The 15,388-nt window shown below is 50.1% G+C and overlaps 1 protein-coding gene across 3 annotated transcripts in view; it reads right to left on the bottom strand.

The window, feature by feature from the left end:
* PDGFRA (platelet derived growth factor receptor alpha) overlaps positions 1-14,936 on the bottom strand; it is a 57,843-nt gene extending 42,907 nt beyond the window's left edge. Inside the window, exons 1-4 of one of the 3 annotated variants that reach the window (XM_066386153.1) lie at positions 14,774-14,936; positions 4,373-4,433; positions 2,211-2,525; positions 699-959 (exon numbers count right to left, since the gene is read on the bottom strand). In XM_066386153.1, the coding sequence (XP_066242250.1) occupies positions 699-959; positions 2,211-2,525; positions 4,373-4,421 (625 nt within the window). In that variant the 5' untranslated portion in view covers positions 4,422-4,433; positions 14,774-14,936. Of the gene's footprint in view, positions 1-698; positions 960-2,210; positions 2,526-4,372; positions 4,434-11,022; positions 11,228-11,947; positions 12,073-14,773 lie in introns of those variants that run through there. The other 2 variants (XM_066386155.1, XM_066386154.1) reach the window with 2 other exon arrangements.
* Positions 14,937-15,388: the final 452 nt, after the last annotated feature.

Raw genomic sequence — 15,388 nt, 5'->3', positions numbered from 1 at the left:
CCCCTACTTTGCTCCCCAGTTATTCTCAGCACTTTTCCAGAGCCTAGCATAGTGCCTGGCACAAAACAAGCCCTTAAAAAGAGTTAAATGGCGTCCTCTCATTGCTGCTGCACCACATGTAAGAGTTCAGTCAAACCCTGACACGAACATGTATTATACTCTCCCATTCTCATTAAACACATCAAAGGGATGAAGTCTACAAGCTTTTCTCAATCAAAATTACTTTTCTTTGGTTACTAAAATTAATCTAGGCATCCAATTCCCTCCTCCCCTCAAGTGTGTGTTTGTGTTTAGGGCCTCTGTAGTCAGGAATGTAAATAGAACAGTAAGAGGCTTATACAATAAAAGAATTCCTGATAGTATTTTGAAGTCAGCTGATGAAACATGAAATCTTACAGAAGTAAGAAGGCTTTACCTTCAGTAAGTATAAGCTTTGTATTACTATAGCCACAGAGGTCAGCCCAACATTGTACAGGAAAGGTGGGGTCCTAAATCCCCAGATCAGAATTCAGGCCCTCCATCAACAGGGAGTATAATTTTTTTTTAAATACTAAATACATGTGATTATTTTCACCATAACCCTTTTTTTTTTTTTTTTCATTTTAAATATTTTTCAATTACAATTGATGTACAGTATTATATTAGGGTCAGTTGTACAATACAGGCCTGCAACTCTCAGAAGGGAGGGACACAATTACCTTTCACGGCGTAAATGTTAAATGGAATGGTCTGGAACTTCTTTCCTCTGACGACGGCCTCGCAGATATAGGGCCCGCCGGTGAAGGTTCCGTTGAAGCCATGCCGGCTGTCGTAGGCGGCGAGTACCACCCCGTCACTGCTGAGCAACGTCACCGGGGTCTGAGGGTCTGTGGTGCGACAGGGTATGATGGCAGAGTCATCGTTCTCCACGATGACTAAATAATCTGTCATTCCCAGGGGTACGAAGGCCACATCTGGATCTGCAGTTTGAAAAAGAAAGAAAGCACTTTAGGTGTTAATTTCACTTTTTACCATATATGCAGGAGAAAAAAAATCCTATTGGCATCTTATTAGGTATGAATTTCCCTTCACACACTAACATTAGGCATCATAATAGCTAGAAGATGATTTTAAAGTATAAACAATGTCAAATTGCCTGTACCCTAATAAAAATACTGGTGACACATATATTGGCCAAGAATTGAAATCAAAATTTAAACTACTAAAAAACAAAAAATGGACTATAAAATAATCAACTCCATTCAAAACTACAGTCCAAGGAGCTGTGGTTGAAAGCAACACACACACACACACACACACACACACACACACTCTCTCTCTCTCTCTCTCTCTCTCTCTCTCTCTCTCTCTCCCACTGCAGGGACGGGGGCGAGGCAGCTCAGCCTCCGTTATAGCCCCTCCTCCAGGGCTGCTTTCAGCCAACCACCGTGTGGAACTGGGTTCCTTAGGCAGGAAGACTCCCGGGCCTTACTTAGGTCTGGGACTCATCCACCCCACCTTCCTTCCCTCTCTTCTTCATTGGGGTCACATATACCAGGCAGCCCCACAACTCTCCCAGCCTCTGGGGGTCCCTCCCCATTCTCGCCCATAGGCTGACCGCAACAAAACCCCCGCCTGCTTACTACCGTCTTACTCCTTCTCGGCATCTTCCTCTCCAAGGATAGGAGAGAACACCATTACTGTGAGATGTGCCCCTAAGATTTCATTACAAAGGAAAATATCCCTTCCCATTCATCAATAGTAGATACATGCGTTAGAGAATTTGAGAAAAAGCTTGTTTAATTTTTAAACTATTATAATGAACTCTAATCAACTCCAAGATAGGGCCTACCTAATTAATTTGTGTCCCCAGAACTTAGCACGATGCCTGACACACAGGAAACGCATAGTAACTATTTGTGGAACTTGACTGAACTGAATAGAAATGAATATAGTTCAGAATTTTTTTTTTGTATAATACCAATTAACAATGCCACAATAAAAATGATTTTCAAAACTTAATATAGTTCCAAAATGTTCATGTTGAATTATTTCTTGATAAGGATATTACAAGTGATCAATTTAATTTTGTGCATTCACCTGTATTTTTCTAATTTTCTACAAAAAAACATTTATTACTTTTATATTTTTTAAAATATCGACTACACAACACAGGAGAGAGAGGACGACAAGAGTGGTTGCCCTGCGGGTCCAGGGGCCGTCCCGCTCACCTGGCACGTAGATGTAAATGTGACTGCCTTCGATCTCGTTCTCTTCCGTCTGCGTGTGGTTGTAATAGCAAGTGTACAGTCCCGTGTGAGTGGCCGAGGCATTGGCCACTTCCAGCACCGTCACAAAAAGGCCACTGTTGTTCTCCTCATTTCTGATTTTGACATTGGGCTTCTCGTCAGACATGGGGTACTGCCAGGTCACTTCACTCTCCCCAAAGCATCTCAGAGAAAAGGATGAATTCAGCTGCACAACCTTCTCATTCTCGTTGGGGAGGATAGAAGGCAATGAAAGCTGGCAGAGGATTAGGCTCGGCCCTGTAAAAGGAAACAGGCTCTGAATAGGATGCAGCCAGGAGGGACGGTCTCACCCAGAGAACCCAGAGAAGCAACAGTAGCCGCTTATATGAACAATGGCCATTTCTACACAAAAATCCGTCAGCCTGGGTGCTCATGAAAGGCCCCCCATTATCACAGCCGCTGCATCTGCTGAGAGCAGCAATCCCTCCAAAGGCTTCAATAGCCACCCCAAGCCCCCCAGATTTGCCCCAAACACTCAGACAGTAGAGGACGTCTGATTCCAATTCCATATTTCAGACCCTTATGTGTGACCATAAAATATCCCAAGATGGCATAGGCTCCGGCACATATGGGTTCTTTATTGCCCACATTCCCTCCAGAGGTTTTCCCTTAGGAAGGACGGGGGTGAGAACAAGGGCAGGGAGCCTGAACCAAGCACAAAGCAGATCTGTGCTCGAGGATTACACAGCTTCCATTTCTTACAACACTTGGACGTGCCGTCTCTCTAATGACTTCCAGAAACCAAAACAGGACAATGTGGATTTTCATTCAAAAATAAGAATAAGTAAAGCCCAAGAATGAAACGTCTAAGTTTACCATAGAACCTAAAATTTCAGTGTATCTTCCACAGTCTATAAAACTGATAGAAGAAATATTATCACTTAAGTATTAATTAATGTTCCCTAATCTCCCTTGGAGCCCAATGTGGGGACCCAACCCTTCTTTAATATGTGCCCTGCAGCTTGTTAAGACGGAAGTTGTAAGCACATCTGAGTCACCTGCCACCCTGTAGATGGCATATAACTTGTGCAGTATAGAATTACTAAATCATTATCTGTATAGATAAGACCTAAAGACACTAATAGGCTTAAGTTAACTTAAAAATATTGGATTCATGGTGAGCATCTGCAATGCATAAATATCTGGATAATAACTAAGAGAAGTCCAATAAATATTTCAACAAATGGCTCCAATGGCATCCTCCTGGTGAAATAGAGTTGGTAAGGTTCTCAAGAGTCAAATATTCTATTCTATTCTGTAGAAGCCTGGCCAGTGGTGGTGCAGTGGATAGAGCGTCAACCTGGGACACTGAAGTCCCAGGTTCAAAACCCTGGGATCACCATCTTGAGCATGGACTCATCCATCTTGAGCACAGCCTCACCAAATTGAGCGTGGGGTTGCCAGCTTGAGCATGGGATCGTAGACATGACCCCATGGTTGCTGGCTTGAGACAAAAGGTCACTCACTGGCTTAAGCAAGAGCTCATTGGCTTGGCTGGAGCCCTCCAGTCAAGGCACATATGGGAAGCATTTAACTAAGAACTAAAGTGACACAACTACAAGTTGATGCTTCTCATCTCCCTCCCTTCCTATCTGTCTCTCTCTGTCTGTCTCTTTCTCTCTCTCTCTCTCTCACTTAAAAAAAAAAAAAAGAATGGCTGGAAAAGGTAGCTCTAAGACTTTTCAGCAATTTAAGCATCTTCCACTTAAGACAGGTATAATTTTCTGGACAAGAATTTTCTATTATTTATTTTTTAACATTCTTAGATTTCTCTGATCCACCTGCACTGGAAACCCATGTCCCTGGAAAAGGAAGATGGCAGTGGGTGAATTTAGACTACTAGTCCCTAACGACATTTCAATGCTAGGATCGACAGTTACTAAAATGTCTCCTGGAGAACATTCTCTTTAAAATGAGGAACGGAAGATTTGTGGTCACTCTGGATAATGTCCTACAATTTTCTACTTTTCTTCACTCTTTTGGACTGTTTATGCAGAGTACAGGTAATACGTCCCAGAGCACAGAACTTAGTAAACAAGGCTTCCTCCAGGATAACAAACTGGGAGAAGGCGGGGGGTCCATACCTGCGAGGAGACATCCTAAGACCAGGAGTGCCAGGTGGGAAGTCCCCATAGCTCTGGAAAACTGAAAAAGGCAAAAGTCAGACAGAAACAGTGTTAGCCAATGGAAACAACCCAGGAGCCCGGTTCTCTTTGTGCTCTGAGCTACGGAAAATGCCAACAGCATCGTTTTAGTAAACAACATCCCACTGTAAGGTTCACAGTTAAAACAATAGGATGCCTCAGGAGAAAGTCTCAAATATCCTGACGGGGCCCAAGATCATGACAGGAGCCATCTGAAGCTGCAACCCTTTCTAAGTGCCTGCAAATTCTGAAACGTCTCACTTTATGGTCTTGGAATGTGTCCAAGGAGTGCAGGAGAACAGTTCTTTAACACAGTTTCAATTAAGAATGTGAATAACAAAGAAGTAAACATATGTATTTACTCAGCTTTCCAAACTTGAGCTGTTTTCACTCAAAATGGGTTGTCACGTGCTATGTTTCGCTACAGAAAGTCCACGAAGGTCACAGCTTCTACAACCCTTGGGAAAGAGGCTTGGTTGGAACAAATAACTCGTTCTCAAAGAGCCACTCAGACCAAGAGTTTTTGAAAGCCCCACTAACCAATGTCACTTAGCAGATAATGTCACTTTGTGACACAGAGGCCCAAACCAGGCTCAGACCTGGGCTTCCGGTCTGAGTTCTCCTGGGACCTGCTGCACTCACGGTTGGGCTGAACAAGGCGCAGAAAAGCCCAGGACACAGGCGTGGAAGGAGGAACAGTAAAGAAAGTAAAGAAGGGAGAGGGAATGGGAGAGGAAAGTGACTCAATTGCTGTGACTCACAGGATGCAGTAGAGCACAGGATAAAATGTAACGGTGGCTGATGGTTCATTCCCATGTGATGATTACAATAGCACCTACAGACACCAAGTTCTGGACTTGGCCTTCCTGCCTCAAAATCTGGGGAATGGAAGAGAAATGGAGAGAGAGGTTGAAACTGAATGTCCATCAGACAGAAGCTGGGAAAGCAGTGGGCAAGGAGAAAGGAAGGAAAGCAGGATCAAGAAAATTAAGGAACAGAAAAATTAAAGAAGGGCCTATGGTGCGCTGCGATAAAAGCACTGGTGTGGCCTGACCAGGCGGTGGCGCAGTGGATAGAGCATCAGACAGCGATGCGGAGGACCCAGGTTCGAGACCCCGAGGTCGCCAGCTTGAGAGCAGGCTCATCTGGTTTGAGCAAAGCTCACCAGCTTGGACCCCAGGTCGCTGGCTCGAGCAAGGGGTTACTCGGTCTGCTAAAGACCCACGGTCAAGGCACATATGAGAAAGCAATCAATGAACAACTGAAGTGCCACAACGAAAACTGATGATTGATGCTTCTCATCTCTCTCTGCTCCTGTCTGTCCGTCCCTATCTATCCCCCTCTCTGACTCTGTAAAAAAAAAAAAAAAAAAAAAGCACTGGTGTGGCCTGACCAGGTGATGGCGCAATGGATAGAGCATCGGACTGGGATGCTGAGGACACAGGTTCAAGACCCTGAGGTTGCCAGCTTGAGCGCAGGCTCATCTGGTTTGAGCAAAAGCTCACCAGCTTGGACCCAAGGTCACTGGCTCGAGCAAGGGGTTATGTGGTCTGCTGAAGACCCACGGTCAAGGCACATACGAGAAACAATCAATGAACAACGATGGTGTCGCAACGAAAAACTGATTGATGCTTCTCATCTCTTCTTTCCTATCTGTCTGTCCCTGTCTATCCCTCTCTCTGACTCTCTTTCTGTCTCTGGAAAAAAAAAAAGCACTGGTGTGGTCAACTGCCCGAAAAGGCCCCTTCTCTTGATGTTGGTCTTTTCACGCACACCCCACGCACTTTACCTCCCCCTGCACAGCCCACACGCAGGCATTGATAAAGGGGTCTCTCACTGAAGGCGGGGAGCAGCAAAGGGCTTGCTGATGTTGGGGCTGCTGAGCATCCTCATTTTAAGTGAAGCAGCCTGAGATGTGCTGGGTCCCTGAGTGGCTCCAAACCCAACCCATGACTTGGAATGGCATCACAGGACCTAATCTGTTTTATCACTGACTTTGGAAACTCAGATGTGTATACACAATTTCTGAGATAAACTAAAAAAATTAAAAATAAAAATACAGTGTATGCCTGTTTATCCTAGTTGTTTTGGTATGAGTGTATGTGCGTGTATTTGGTTGGATAGGCTCCAGTAGGTAATAGCCTGGTAGCTTTTGGTGGTGTCTGATCACAAATTTTTGCTTTAAAGTGGCAAGGTGATCTACTTGCAGGAATCAGTTTTCTGTTTCACTGAATTCACAGGCAAATGAAAGAGAAAGAAAGATGAAATACAGGTAACAGGGAAAGAAGTCAGTGGGACAGAAAAAAAAAATGATCACTGTTTTTTCCAAGGCAGGAATGAGAAACCAGTATTTACTGAGCCAAAGTTTTCAAGGGTATGCTGTGTTTTGTTAATAATAACAACCCTGTGACCTATTTGATTTTAAGAAGTGTCAGCTGAATCCCAGAGAGGTTTAGCAAATGACCAGAAGTCACACAGCTGGTGACAAAGCCAGGATTCTAACACAAATGCAGTGTGATACAAAAGCCATGCTTGCTCCAATCTACCATATGGTCTCTCTCAAGGGAAGGTCAGTGATTCAGCCTGTGTGATCCCCTCCCCCACTTCCAACTATTTCCTAACGCAAAGTGGGGCCCTGCTTTTCCTCTCTGCTCGCCACAGTGAGAGCAGCACAATTGCAATGCTGTGAATCCGAATACAGTTCGCACAGGGCTGGCCAGCTGGGGGCTTCTGACAAGCCTGGCGTGTGCCTGGGGAGCAGGGTCCACACTGCGGCTGTGATGGGCACAGCGGGCCCCAGAGGCAGGATGGCCAGCCTGATTTACCTCAATTAGCAGTGAGGGCTTGTGTGTTTGTACATATATATATCAGCCTCCCACTGATAATCCACTTAGCAAACTTCAAAGGAGTCCTCCAGCGCCAGCTTGCTGTCTTGGGTTTTATCACATTTATATCCTGTATTTCTTTAGCAGGGCTTGCCAACAACGCATCTTTAAAGCATTCCCCAGCTTAAGAGCAGGGCTTGCCGCTTTTACAAGGCAGGCTCTGAGCATCGTTCTGCCCCGGCCAGGCCCCACCAGATTTCCTTCTGTGCGTCCAGATACAGTGGACCCGCTGCCAGGTAGGATACTTACTGACATACAAAGTGGGCAATGAAAACAGGGCCTGGGAGCGAGCGATAATGATGCCAATACTGAGAGTCAACATGTGTTTGCTTAGATTTCAAACTCCTTTCTCTGATAAGAGTGGTTGCCTGGCTAGAAATCCGAGCGGGTTTGTGAAGTTTCGTATTGTTACTCATCATTTACTTGTGAGTAATAGCAGTGTTTGCCCTACTGGGAGGTAATGTAAAACAGCCAGAGAATGGAGGCTTCCCTGCCTGGTGACCCTGTAGTGACAACGTCTACGAGCCTTGTTTTACCCCATGTTTCTCTAGTCTGGGAGTAAAAGCTCATCCTCAATGAGTGCTCCCTCTCCAGACCTCATCCAAAAGTCAGATGTGCAAATTTAAGTCACTGACATTACAAATTCAGAGAAACACGGCACGTGATGAATCAGCAAGAACAAACCACTCTACAAGGAGGTACAATAAATGTCATCTAAATTTCATCCAGCCTGACCGGGCGGTGGCGCAGTGGATAGAGCATCGGACTGGGATGCGGAGGACCCAGGTTCGAGACCCCGAGGTCGCCAGCTTGAACGTGGGCTCAACTGGTTTGAGCAAAACTCATCAGCTTGGACCCAAGGTCGCTGGCTCAAGCAAGGGGTTACCAGGGGTTACTCGATCTGCTGTAGCACCACGGTCAAAACATCTGAGAAAGCAATCAATGAACAACTAAGGTGTCGCAAGGAAAACCTGATGATTGATGCTTCTCATCTCTCTCCATTCCTGTCTGTCTGTCCCTATCTATCCCTCTCTCTGACTCTGTCTCTGTAAAAGAAAGAAAAAAAATTCATTCAAAGCTTCTTTTAAAAATCATGATCATTTCTCTCTCATGCCAACTATATGTTAGACTTCTGACCTCAAATTTCTATAAATACAACTCAAAAACATTTTGCCACGCTCAATTTCAAGCAAGGACTTGTGACCCTCCCCACAAAACCTGCCTTCCACACACACCATTCTCTTGTCTGTCCCATTCCTTCTCTCAGACGATATGATGGAAATAGCATTGGACTAGTCTCTGATCCCATATCTGACACTTAGTTCATCTCTCTGAACCTCAGTCTCTTCTTCTTGTCAACACCTGACTTGCTAGCTACATTATTGTGAAGATTAAATGATATAGTTTAATTGCTTTGGAAACTACAGCTATTGGTTTTCATATTGACTCCCTTTTCTGCAGACTCTTCAGATGTTTTAGATGAGAGGGATGTCAAGGGCAGCGACATCAGTGTCCCCTTCCTGAGAGAGTCGGGCCCCAGAGGCCACGAGCACTGATTGTCCTGCATCATCTACCGAGCGGAGAAGCTGATATGAGCCCACACTCTGCCAGGCTCAGTGTAGCTCTCCAGACTAATTTAAGCTGAGCCAATGTACAGCCACATAAGCAGAGAAACAAATCCGTTTGCAGCCACGATTCTGTCTCTTTAACAGGTTGCCATCTTGCCCCAGAAGGAGAAGTAAAGAGCCAGTGAGCCTGACTCCATAAGCAAAGACAACGTGCTGAGCTAGAGAGCAAACAGGCAGCAGGCAACGCGAGGGTCCTGGTTCCAGAAGTCAGAGTTCAGCGTTATTCCCGGTCACCAACTGCACAATGCGCCCGCTGCAGAGCCAGTGAATTTTGAATTTCACCCCACCCTGGCATGATTAAAGGCCACGGGAGACGTTCTCACAGTCCCAAAAGCCACTGGCCACTTCAAGATTCAGATTTCCGAGGTTTAGTTAATTTCAGCTCTCCTGAGTTAATTCTAACTGTGAAAATTATATATCCTGTTGTTTTCCTCTGACAAATGTTGTACTCAGTCTCATAACTTCAGCCCAGGCAATCCGAGTGCCTGGCTACCCCGGTGGTAACTTCAGGGAGGGTGTGTTGACCAGGATCTATACCCTAGCAAACCATGTTTTGTTGTTTTGATTTCCCTGAGCGCCATTAGACATTCCAGTGGTGGGTGGGTGCTTGAATATTTTTACATGGAAGCATTTTGTGGGGCAATGTGAGTTCATAATCCTTTTTGCTCCCCCTGCACCAGACACTTAACTAGCATGACACTTCCTTTCGATTGTCACCAAACTGGTGTTGCTCTTAATGGGACGACCTTAAATGTAGCAGCTTGTAGTACCCTTGAGCTGCAGATCACCAATTCTCTGACAATAGGGCTTCACTGATAAAGGGAAATGCAAATTCTCTGATATGCTGAGAATTAACAACTAAAATAAAAAACTACACAAAGATCCACAAAATAAATGCTGATCTTTCAATAATTCTTGCAGCTTTGTAGAAAAAGGTCATCGATCATCTTTCCCTTTTTCCCGGGTAAAAAATATTCAATAGAAGAAGAAAAAAAGCACCTTCCTAATGTCAGTACTTGCTTTGACTCTCCGCGAAGCTCATTCCCCCAGAGGGTCACCGCAGTTCTCAAGTGTGATCAGCAGATGGCAGTGTTGGTCCAAGGACGTGTGTCCCGGGTTCCTGAGGATTTAGCTGCCCCTGCAAATTCTGTGGGACATTTTAGCCTAAAATGTCCCAAATCTTAACTTCCAATCTCTTCCTTTCTTAGATTGTACTTTTGGATTTCGTGATGGCCTCGGTTCAAAGTCCACAGAATGGAAGCAGGAATGGGAAAACTGTTTCTGAAACTTTCCACGGGGGCCCAGGAGAATTCAGGGGACAGGCACCATCACCATCATCTCTGCGAGCAGAGGCAGCCAGGGAGCCAGGAGACGATGCTGCCACCCCAGGCCGCAAAAGTTCAGCAGGAAAAGCCAGAGGCTGAGTAGTTCAGGATCTTGTTTAGCCAACGCTCTCCCCATCCAAGTTTCAGCCCACTCGAGGAGGGGAGTCACGTGGGCAGCCCGGGGTGGGGTCCGCAACGCCGCCCCAGCCGCTGTGCGGATATGTTCGCACGCCACTGTCACCCCTCGTAAGCCAGCGCTGCGGGGGCCGCGACAGCCGCGCAGCCCGGGAATCGCCGGCTGACTGGAAACGACTGTTCCCGTTACACAATGACGCGGGGTCGTAAAACAAACAGCAACAAGCCGCCCACACAGCAGGGGGACTTGCGAGGGGTTGGAAAACAAATGTCGGCTATTACCCTCCTCTTCCCCCCACAAGCTCCCGAAACCCTCTAATTCTCGCGGTCCTCCGCTCCCCCCACATTTAATTATTATGACTCCCCATCCGCATCCCCAAACCTGAGAACCTGCGCTCCCTACCGCCCACTCCGCGCCTCCCGGGCGCACCCAGTGCCTGCGAGGCATCTGTGCGAGGTCTCCAGAAGGAGAAAAGGTGACCCGGGTTAGTCTTTGTGGGGACCCCTTGGTTTCAGCTGGGCGCTCGGACTCCAGCAGCGCCGACCGCCGGAGGCTGGCGGAAAGCGGTGCCGCTCCGGGGGCCCGCTAGAGGGCGCTGCAGCCCCGCAAATCTTACCCGCTGGCTCGCCAGCTCTCCCGTCGGCGGCTCAAGCTCCAAGTGCCCGACAGCGCAGCCCCGACTGCCGCTCGTCCACCTTCGCCCGGGAGGTTCCGCGCTAACACCGTCCAGCGCTCTGCCCCGTCACACCCACACGTACAGGGCGCCGGCCGCTCCCCCTCCCGACACCTCCACGCCAGCCGCGGCTCGGTCACCCGGCGGATGGTGGCGATTATCGCCCGCTCTGTGCCCTGGCGCGTCGCGCTCCTGGCCTCAGAGCTGCAGCGGCCGCTACGCTCCAAGCAAGACGCTTAGAGTTTGCATTGTTTTCGATTGAGACCTGGGAGGGGGCCGGGCCGGGTGGAGGGAGTGGGGCCGGGAGGGGTGGAAGGAGAAAACCCGGGGGTTTAGGGTTACAGCCGCGCGCCAGCGCCTCCTATGGGCCCGAAAGCGCCACGGCCGCGGGCAGCTGCTGGCTGAGAAGGCCCCGGCGATCAGTCCGACACTGCGCCCCCCTCGGCTTTTAAGAATCCAGCCTCCTCCGGTAACCCCCTTGCCCGACGCTCGCCTTCGCCGCGGCTACCCGGCACACACTTGCACCCGCCTGCGCCTCTTGCTCCGCTTTCGAGAGGAAGGGAAACTGAAGTAAGACGAGAAAAAAGCGCCCCAAGGCCGTAGTCGTTTTTATCCCCTCCATTACACTTATTCCGACCCCTGGCTCACTGTTCAGTTTTAAACAAAAGGAAATGCCGCTGAGCAAATTCAGCAAAAGACTAGCACAGGCTGAGCCCAGACTAGAACGCAATGGGCAAAAGCAGTTTGCACCCCCACCCTGCAACCCCGAGAGGAGCGCACCGGGGAGACCGTCCCGCGTGGCCCCCGACAGCTGATGCTGCTAGAGGACCCCCGCGAAACCAGACGCCAGAGACGCTGAGAGCCGCACCTTTCAGTCACGGAGCAGGCTTTCAGCTCTTTCTCCGCAATTGCTACTTTTCCATCAGCAACATGTAACTGTCTCGCAGTTCCACAGAGGCCAGAGGAGTCCCTCACCGCTGGAGTTTGAGGCAAGGCGCTGACCACCACGTCCCCAGGACGCGTCCCACCGCTGCGCGCCGCCCACGGCCGGTCCCCAGGAGGCACAAAACCCGCCCGCCGCGGCGCCAGACGCGTTTGCAGCTGGAAAGCCCAGCCCGATGCCCCTCCCCTTCCACCCCTCCCCAGCCCGCGCCCGGAGAGGAAAGCGGACCTGGGGCCGAGCTGGGAGCTGGGGCTCTCCTTAGGGTCCTTCTCAGTCTCTGTAAGGCCGGTGCGAGGGCAGAGGGTCAGCTGCGGGTTCCCCGCCGGCGTCTCCTCCCCCACCCCACCCCCTTCCTCTGCCTGCCCCCTCGCACTCAGGATTCCAGTCCTGGAGAACAGCTACTCTAGGGTCAAACCAAAAGCAAGACTGTGAGACCCCGAAGCAAGGACTAGGCAGGGCGGCAAAGTGAGGCTGATCGGGCCCTCGCCGAGCGGGGAGCCCCCTTACCGTGAGAATTGTGGAAAGGGGGTTTAGGGGGCGGGAAAGAGGGAAAGGATGCAGAGCAGCAGCATCAGAGGCCGAGCGGGTCAGATGGGGGTTGGGGGGTAAAAACCGGAGCCAGCGCGGGGGTGGGCTAGGTGCGCACGCCCGGGGCGCCTCTCACTCCCCTCCAGCGGCCCCGGGGCTCGCCGGACTCCTGAGTGTTTGTCCCGAGAGCTCTGCGGACGACTGTCGCGCCCATTTACCCTGAATGCCTCTTCCTGTTCTAAAAAGCTGCCTAGCTCTGGTCGGGAGCGACCGCGGCGAAGCGAGGCGGTCCAAAACGTTGAGCAATTAGGCTGTGGAGCCAAAAAGCCATTTCCCACACCGACCAGCCTGGCCAGGCGCGGGGCAGCCCGGACCTGATAAGGGCCATTCGCGCTCCCTTTCCAGCCCGGCTTTGCCGCTCACTCGGCGATGGGTGGCAAGTCGTTCCAGACAGTCTTTCTGTACATCCTAATGTCTTAGTGGGGACGGGGGAGCAAGAAGCGGGGCGGCGTTTTGGCTGCGGGAGAGACCGCCGGCCGACAGACAGCACAGAACTTCCTTCCCAGCCGAGACGCTTAGCCGGGCGATTGGCAGCCCCGCACACCTGGCCGGACGGCCGGGACTCCTGGCCCCCTCGAGCCGTCGTCCTCGGGACGGGCCACACTCCCTCTCGCTTTGAGCTGGCTGCAACCACCCTCTCCGAACAGAACCGCTGTTCCCAGTGGTTTCCGAGCCAAGTGGAAGTCGCTTGCTCCCCATGCGCTGTGGGGAAAAGTTAACCTAACGTATAAAAGCCGATTTCCATGGGGACAGACGGCAGCGGAAGGAGAGGCGCAAGGAGACCTCTCCACAGAGCAGGGAGAACGGAGGCCTGAGCAGAGACCGGAATAGAGACGGGGGACGCTGGAGAGGATAAAGCGGCGCAGCGCTAAGTGCCGGAGGCGAGTGCCACGCATCCCCGCGCGGAAAGGGGAATGAAGGGAGGTTCAGGGCTTCGGTGCCCGAAGCGGCGCGGGGAAGATGGTTGGCTTCCCTCTGTCTTACCTGGAACCGAATTTCTTCATTCCGAGTCATCCCTAACTTCCCCACAAGAAGTTGGGCGCTTTTCTGGCGACCTTCCTTCTGTCCTTTCTGTAGTGTGAACTGGGTAGCAGCAAAGCTCTGAGTTTTGCAAAAACGGTTCCACCGAGGACGGGGCCCCCGCAGAGGCGGGTAGTGGTGGGGAGCACAGCGTAAATGAGGGCCCCTTGGAGCGCAGTTCGAAATTCCTCAAATCCCAGTTGCTGGAATGCGAGGCGACGACGACTTCTTCACTCGGGGCCAAATGTGTTTGTCATTACTCCAGACCGCCCGCCCGCCCGCGCCGCCGACGCCCCGGCGCTAGGGCGCGCAACGCGAGCGCTCTGCGGGGCTGGCGTCCTCTCTGCCTCGCACTTCACGGATCCCACAAACCGCTGGGGAGCTCCCCGAACCCTCGCGCAAGTCTGCGCCCCCGCTGCTTGTCCTGCAGCCGCCACGGCTGCGCCGAGTCGAGCCCCAGCTCACAGCCGCTACTGTACCGTCCAGTAATTACGCGTCCCGAGCCGGCGCCGATGGCACCCGGCGGGCACCCGAGGTCCGGCCTCCTCCAGCCGAGCCCTTCACTCCTACCCGCCCCGCAATCCCGCCCGCGCCCCACTCGGCACTCTTCCCTCCCCACCTCCCCCGGTGTTTCAGCCGCGCTCCACGCCACCGTAGTCGTCCCGCCAAACCGCGAGCGAGGAATGAAAATACTCATTAAAAACCTGTCGCCTTCCAGGACCTACTGCCAAGAAAAGGGCAAACACCTCTGCCCCCACTGCCAGCATTGCTTGGGGCTCGTCCCAGGATACACGAGTTCCACCCCGTCCCAAAGAAACCTCAAAAATGTAAGCCTAAACAATTTCTTTGGGAGGCCGTACGAGTTGTTAGAAAAACACTGCTTTTAAAAATAGGTCTGGAAAGTGTTTTTTGGTGTTGTTTTTTTTTTAATCCCTAGACTTTCCAACTCCATGGTTATCTTCTCTCCAAGTGAAGTTTATTCAAAATAAATTACTCTGGACACTCCACTAGAATTCAACTCCAATTGTGTTTTTTTTTTTCTCTCATTGCCCAAAGTTTGAGTGAAGTTACTCCACTTCTAGCCCAAAGGGCCTGACAGGGACTTCTCTTAGAAACAAAAATCAGTTTTTTCTTCTCCCTTACCTTCTCCTCTTATGTCAATTCGCAATGAAAATCCTACATATGCAGTAAAAAGTGTGTCCACGGCCTCCAGTTCTCCCCTCTGGTTTCCTCCTCTGTTTCTCTCCCTCTAGTTCCAACTGTAATGGGCTCAGAAACCGCGTTTTGTAATTGATTCAATGTTATAGTCCATCCTTCTAAAAGTAATCATTTGCTCTAAGTAAATAGCTGTCAGGAAATGAAGCCCCACCCCCCTCCGCCTCTTCAAAATAAAAGCGCCTCGAACTGCGCGTTCTGAATCTTCCAATCTGTGCCTTCGCGTGGGCTCTTACGCAATCAGGGGGTCCAGCCCCAACCCCCAGACTTCGACAACAACTGGGGGGCGGGGAGAAGCAGACCAGATGGGGTGGTGGTTGTGGAAGGGGGAGGTGTTGATTCTCTAACGGGAAAGATGTCCGTGAAAATACAAACTGCCCATCATTTTCAGAATGAGTTTGCCTCCTGATATGGGTGGTATTTCCCTACGCTGCTCCATTGCCTCGCATTCTCTTCGAAAGGAAGAAAAATGACACGTAAAATCTCACATATCAGAAAAAATATAAATCTGGAATCGAAAAGTGTCCCTTCTGTAGAAATTCC

Source organism: Saccopteryx leptura, chromosome 5, assembly GCF_036850995.1.
Source record: "Saccopteryx leptura isolate mSacLep1 chromosome 5, mSacLep1_pri_phased_curated, whole genome shotgun sequence".
Taxonomy (NCBI): domain Eukaryota; kingdom Metazoa; phylum Chordata; class Mammalia; order Chiroptera; family Emballonuridae; genus Saccopteryx; species Saccopteryx leptura.
Note: the sequence above shows the minus strand (reverse complement) of the source record. Positions and strands in the feature narration are given on the sequence as shown.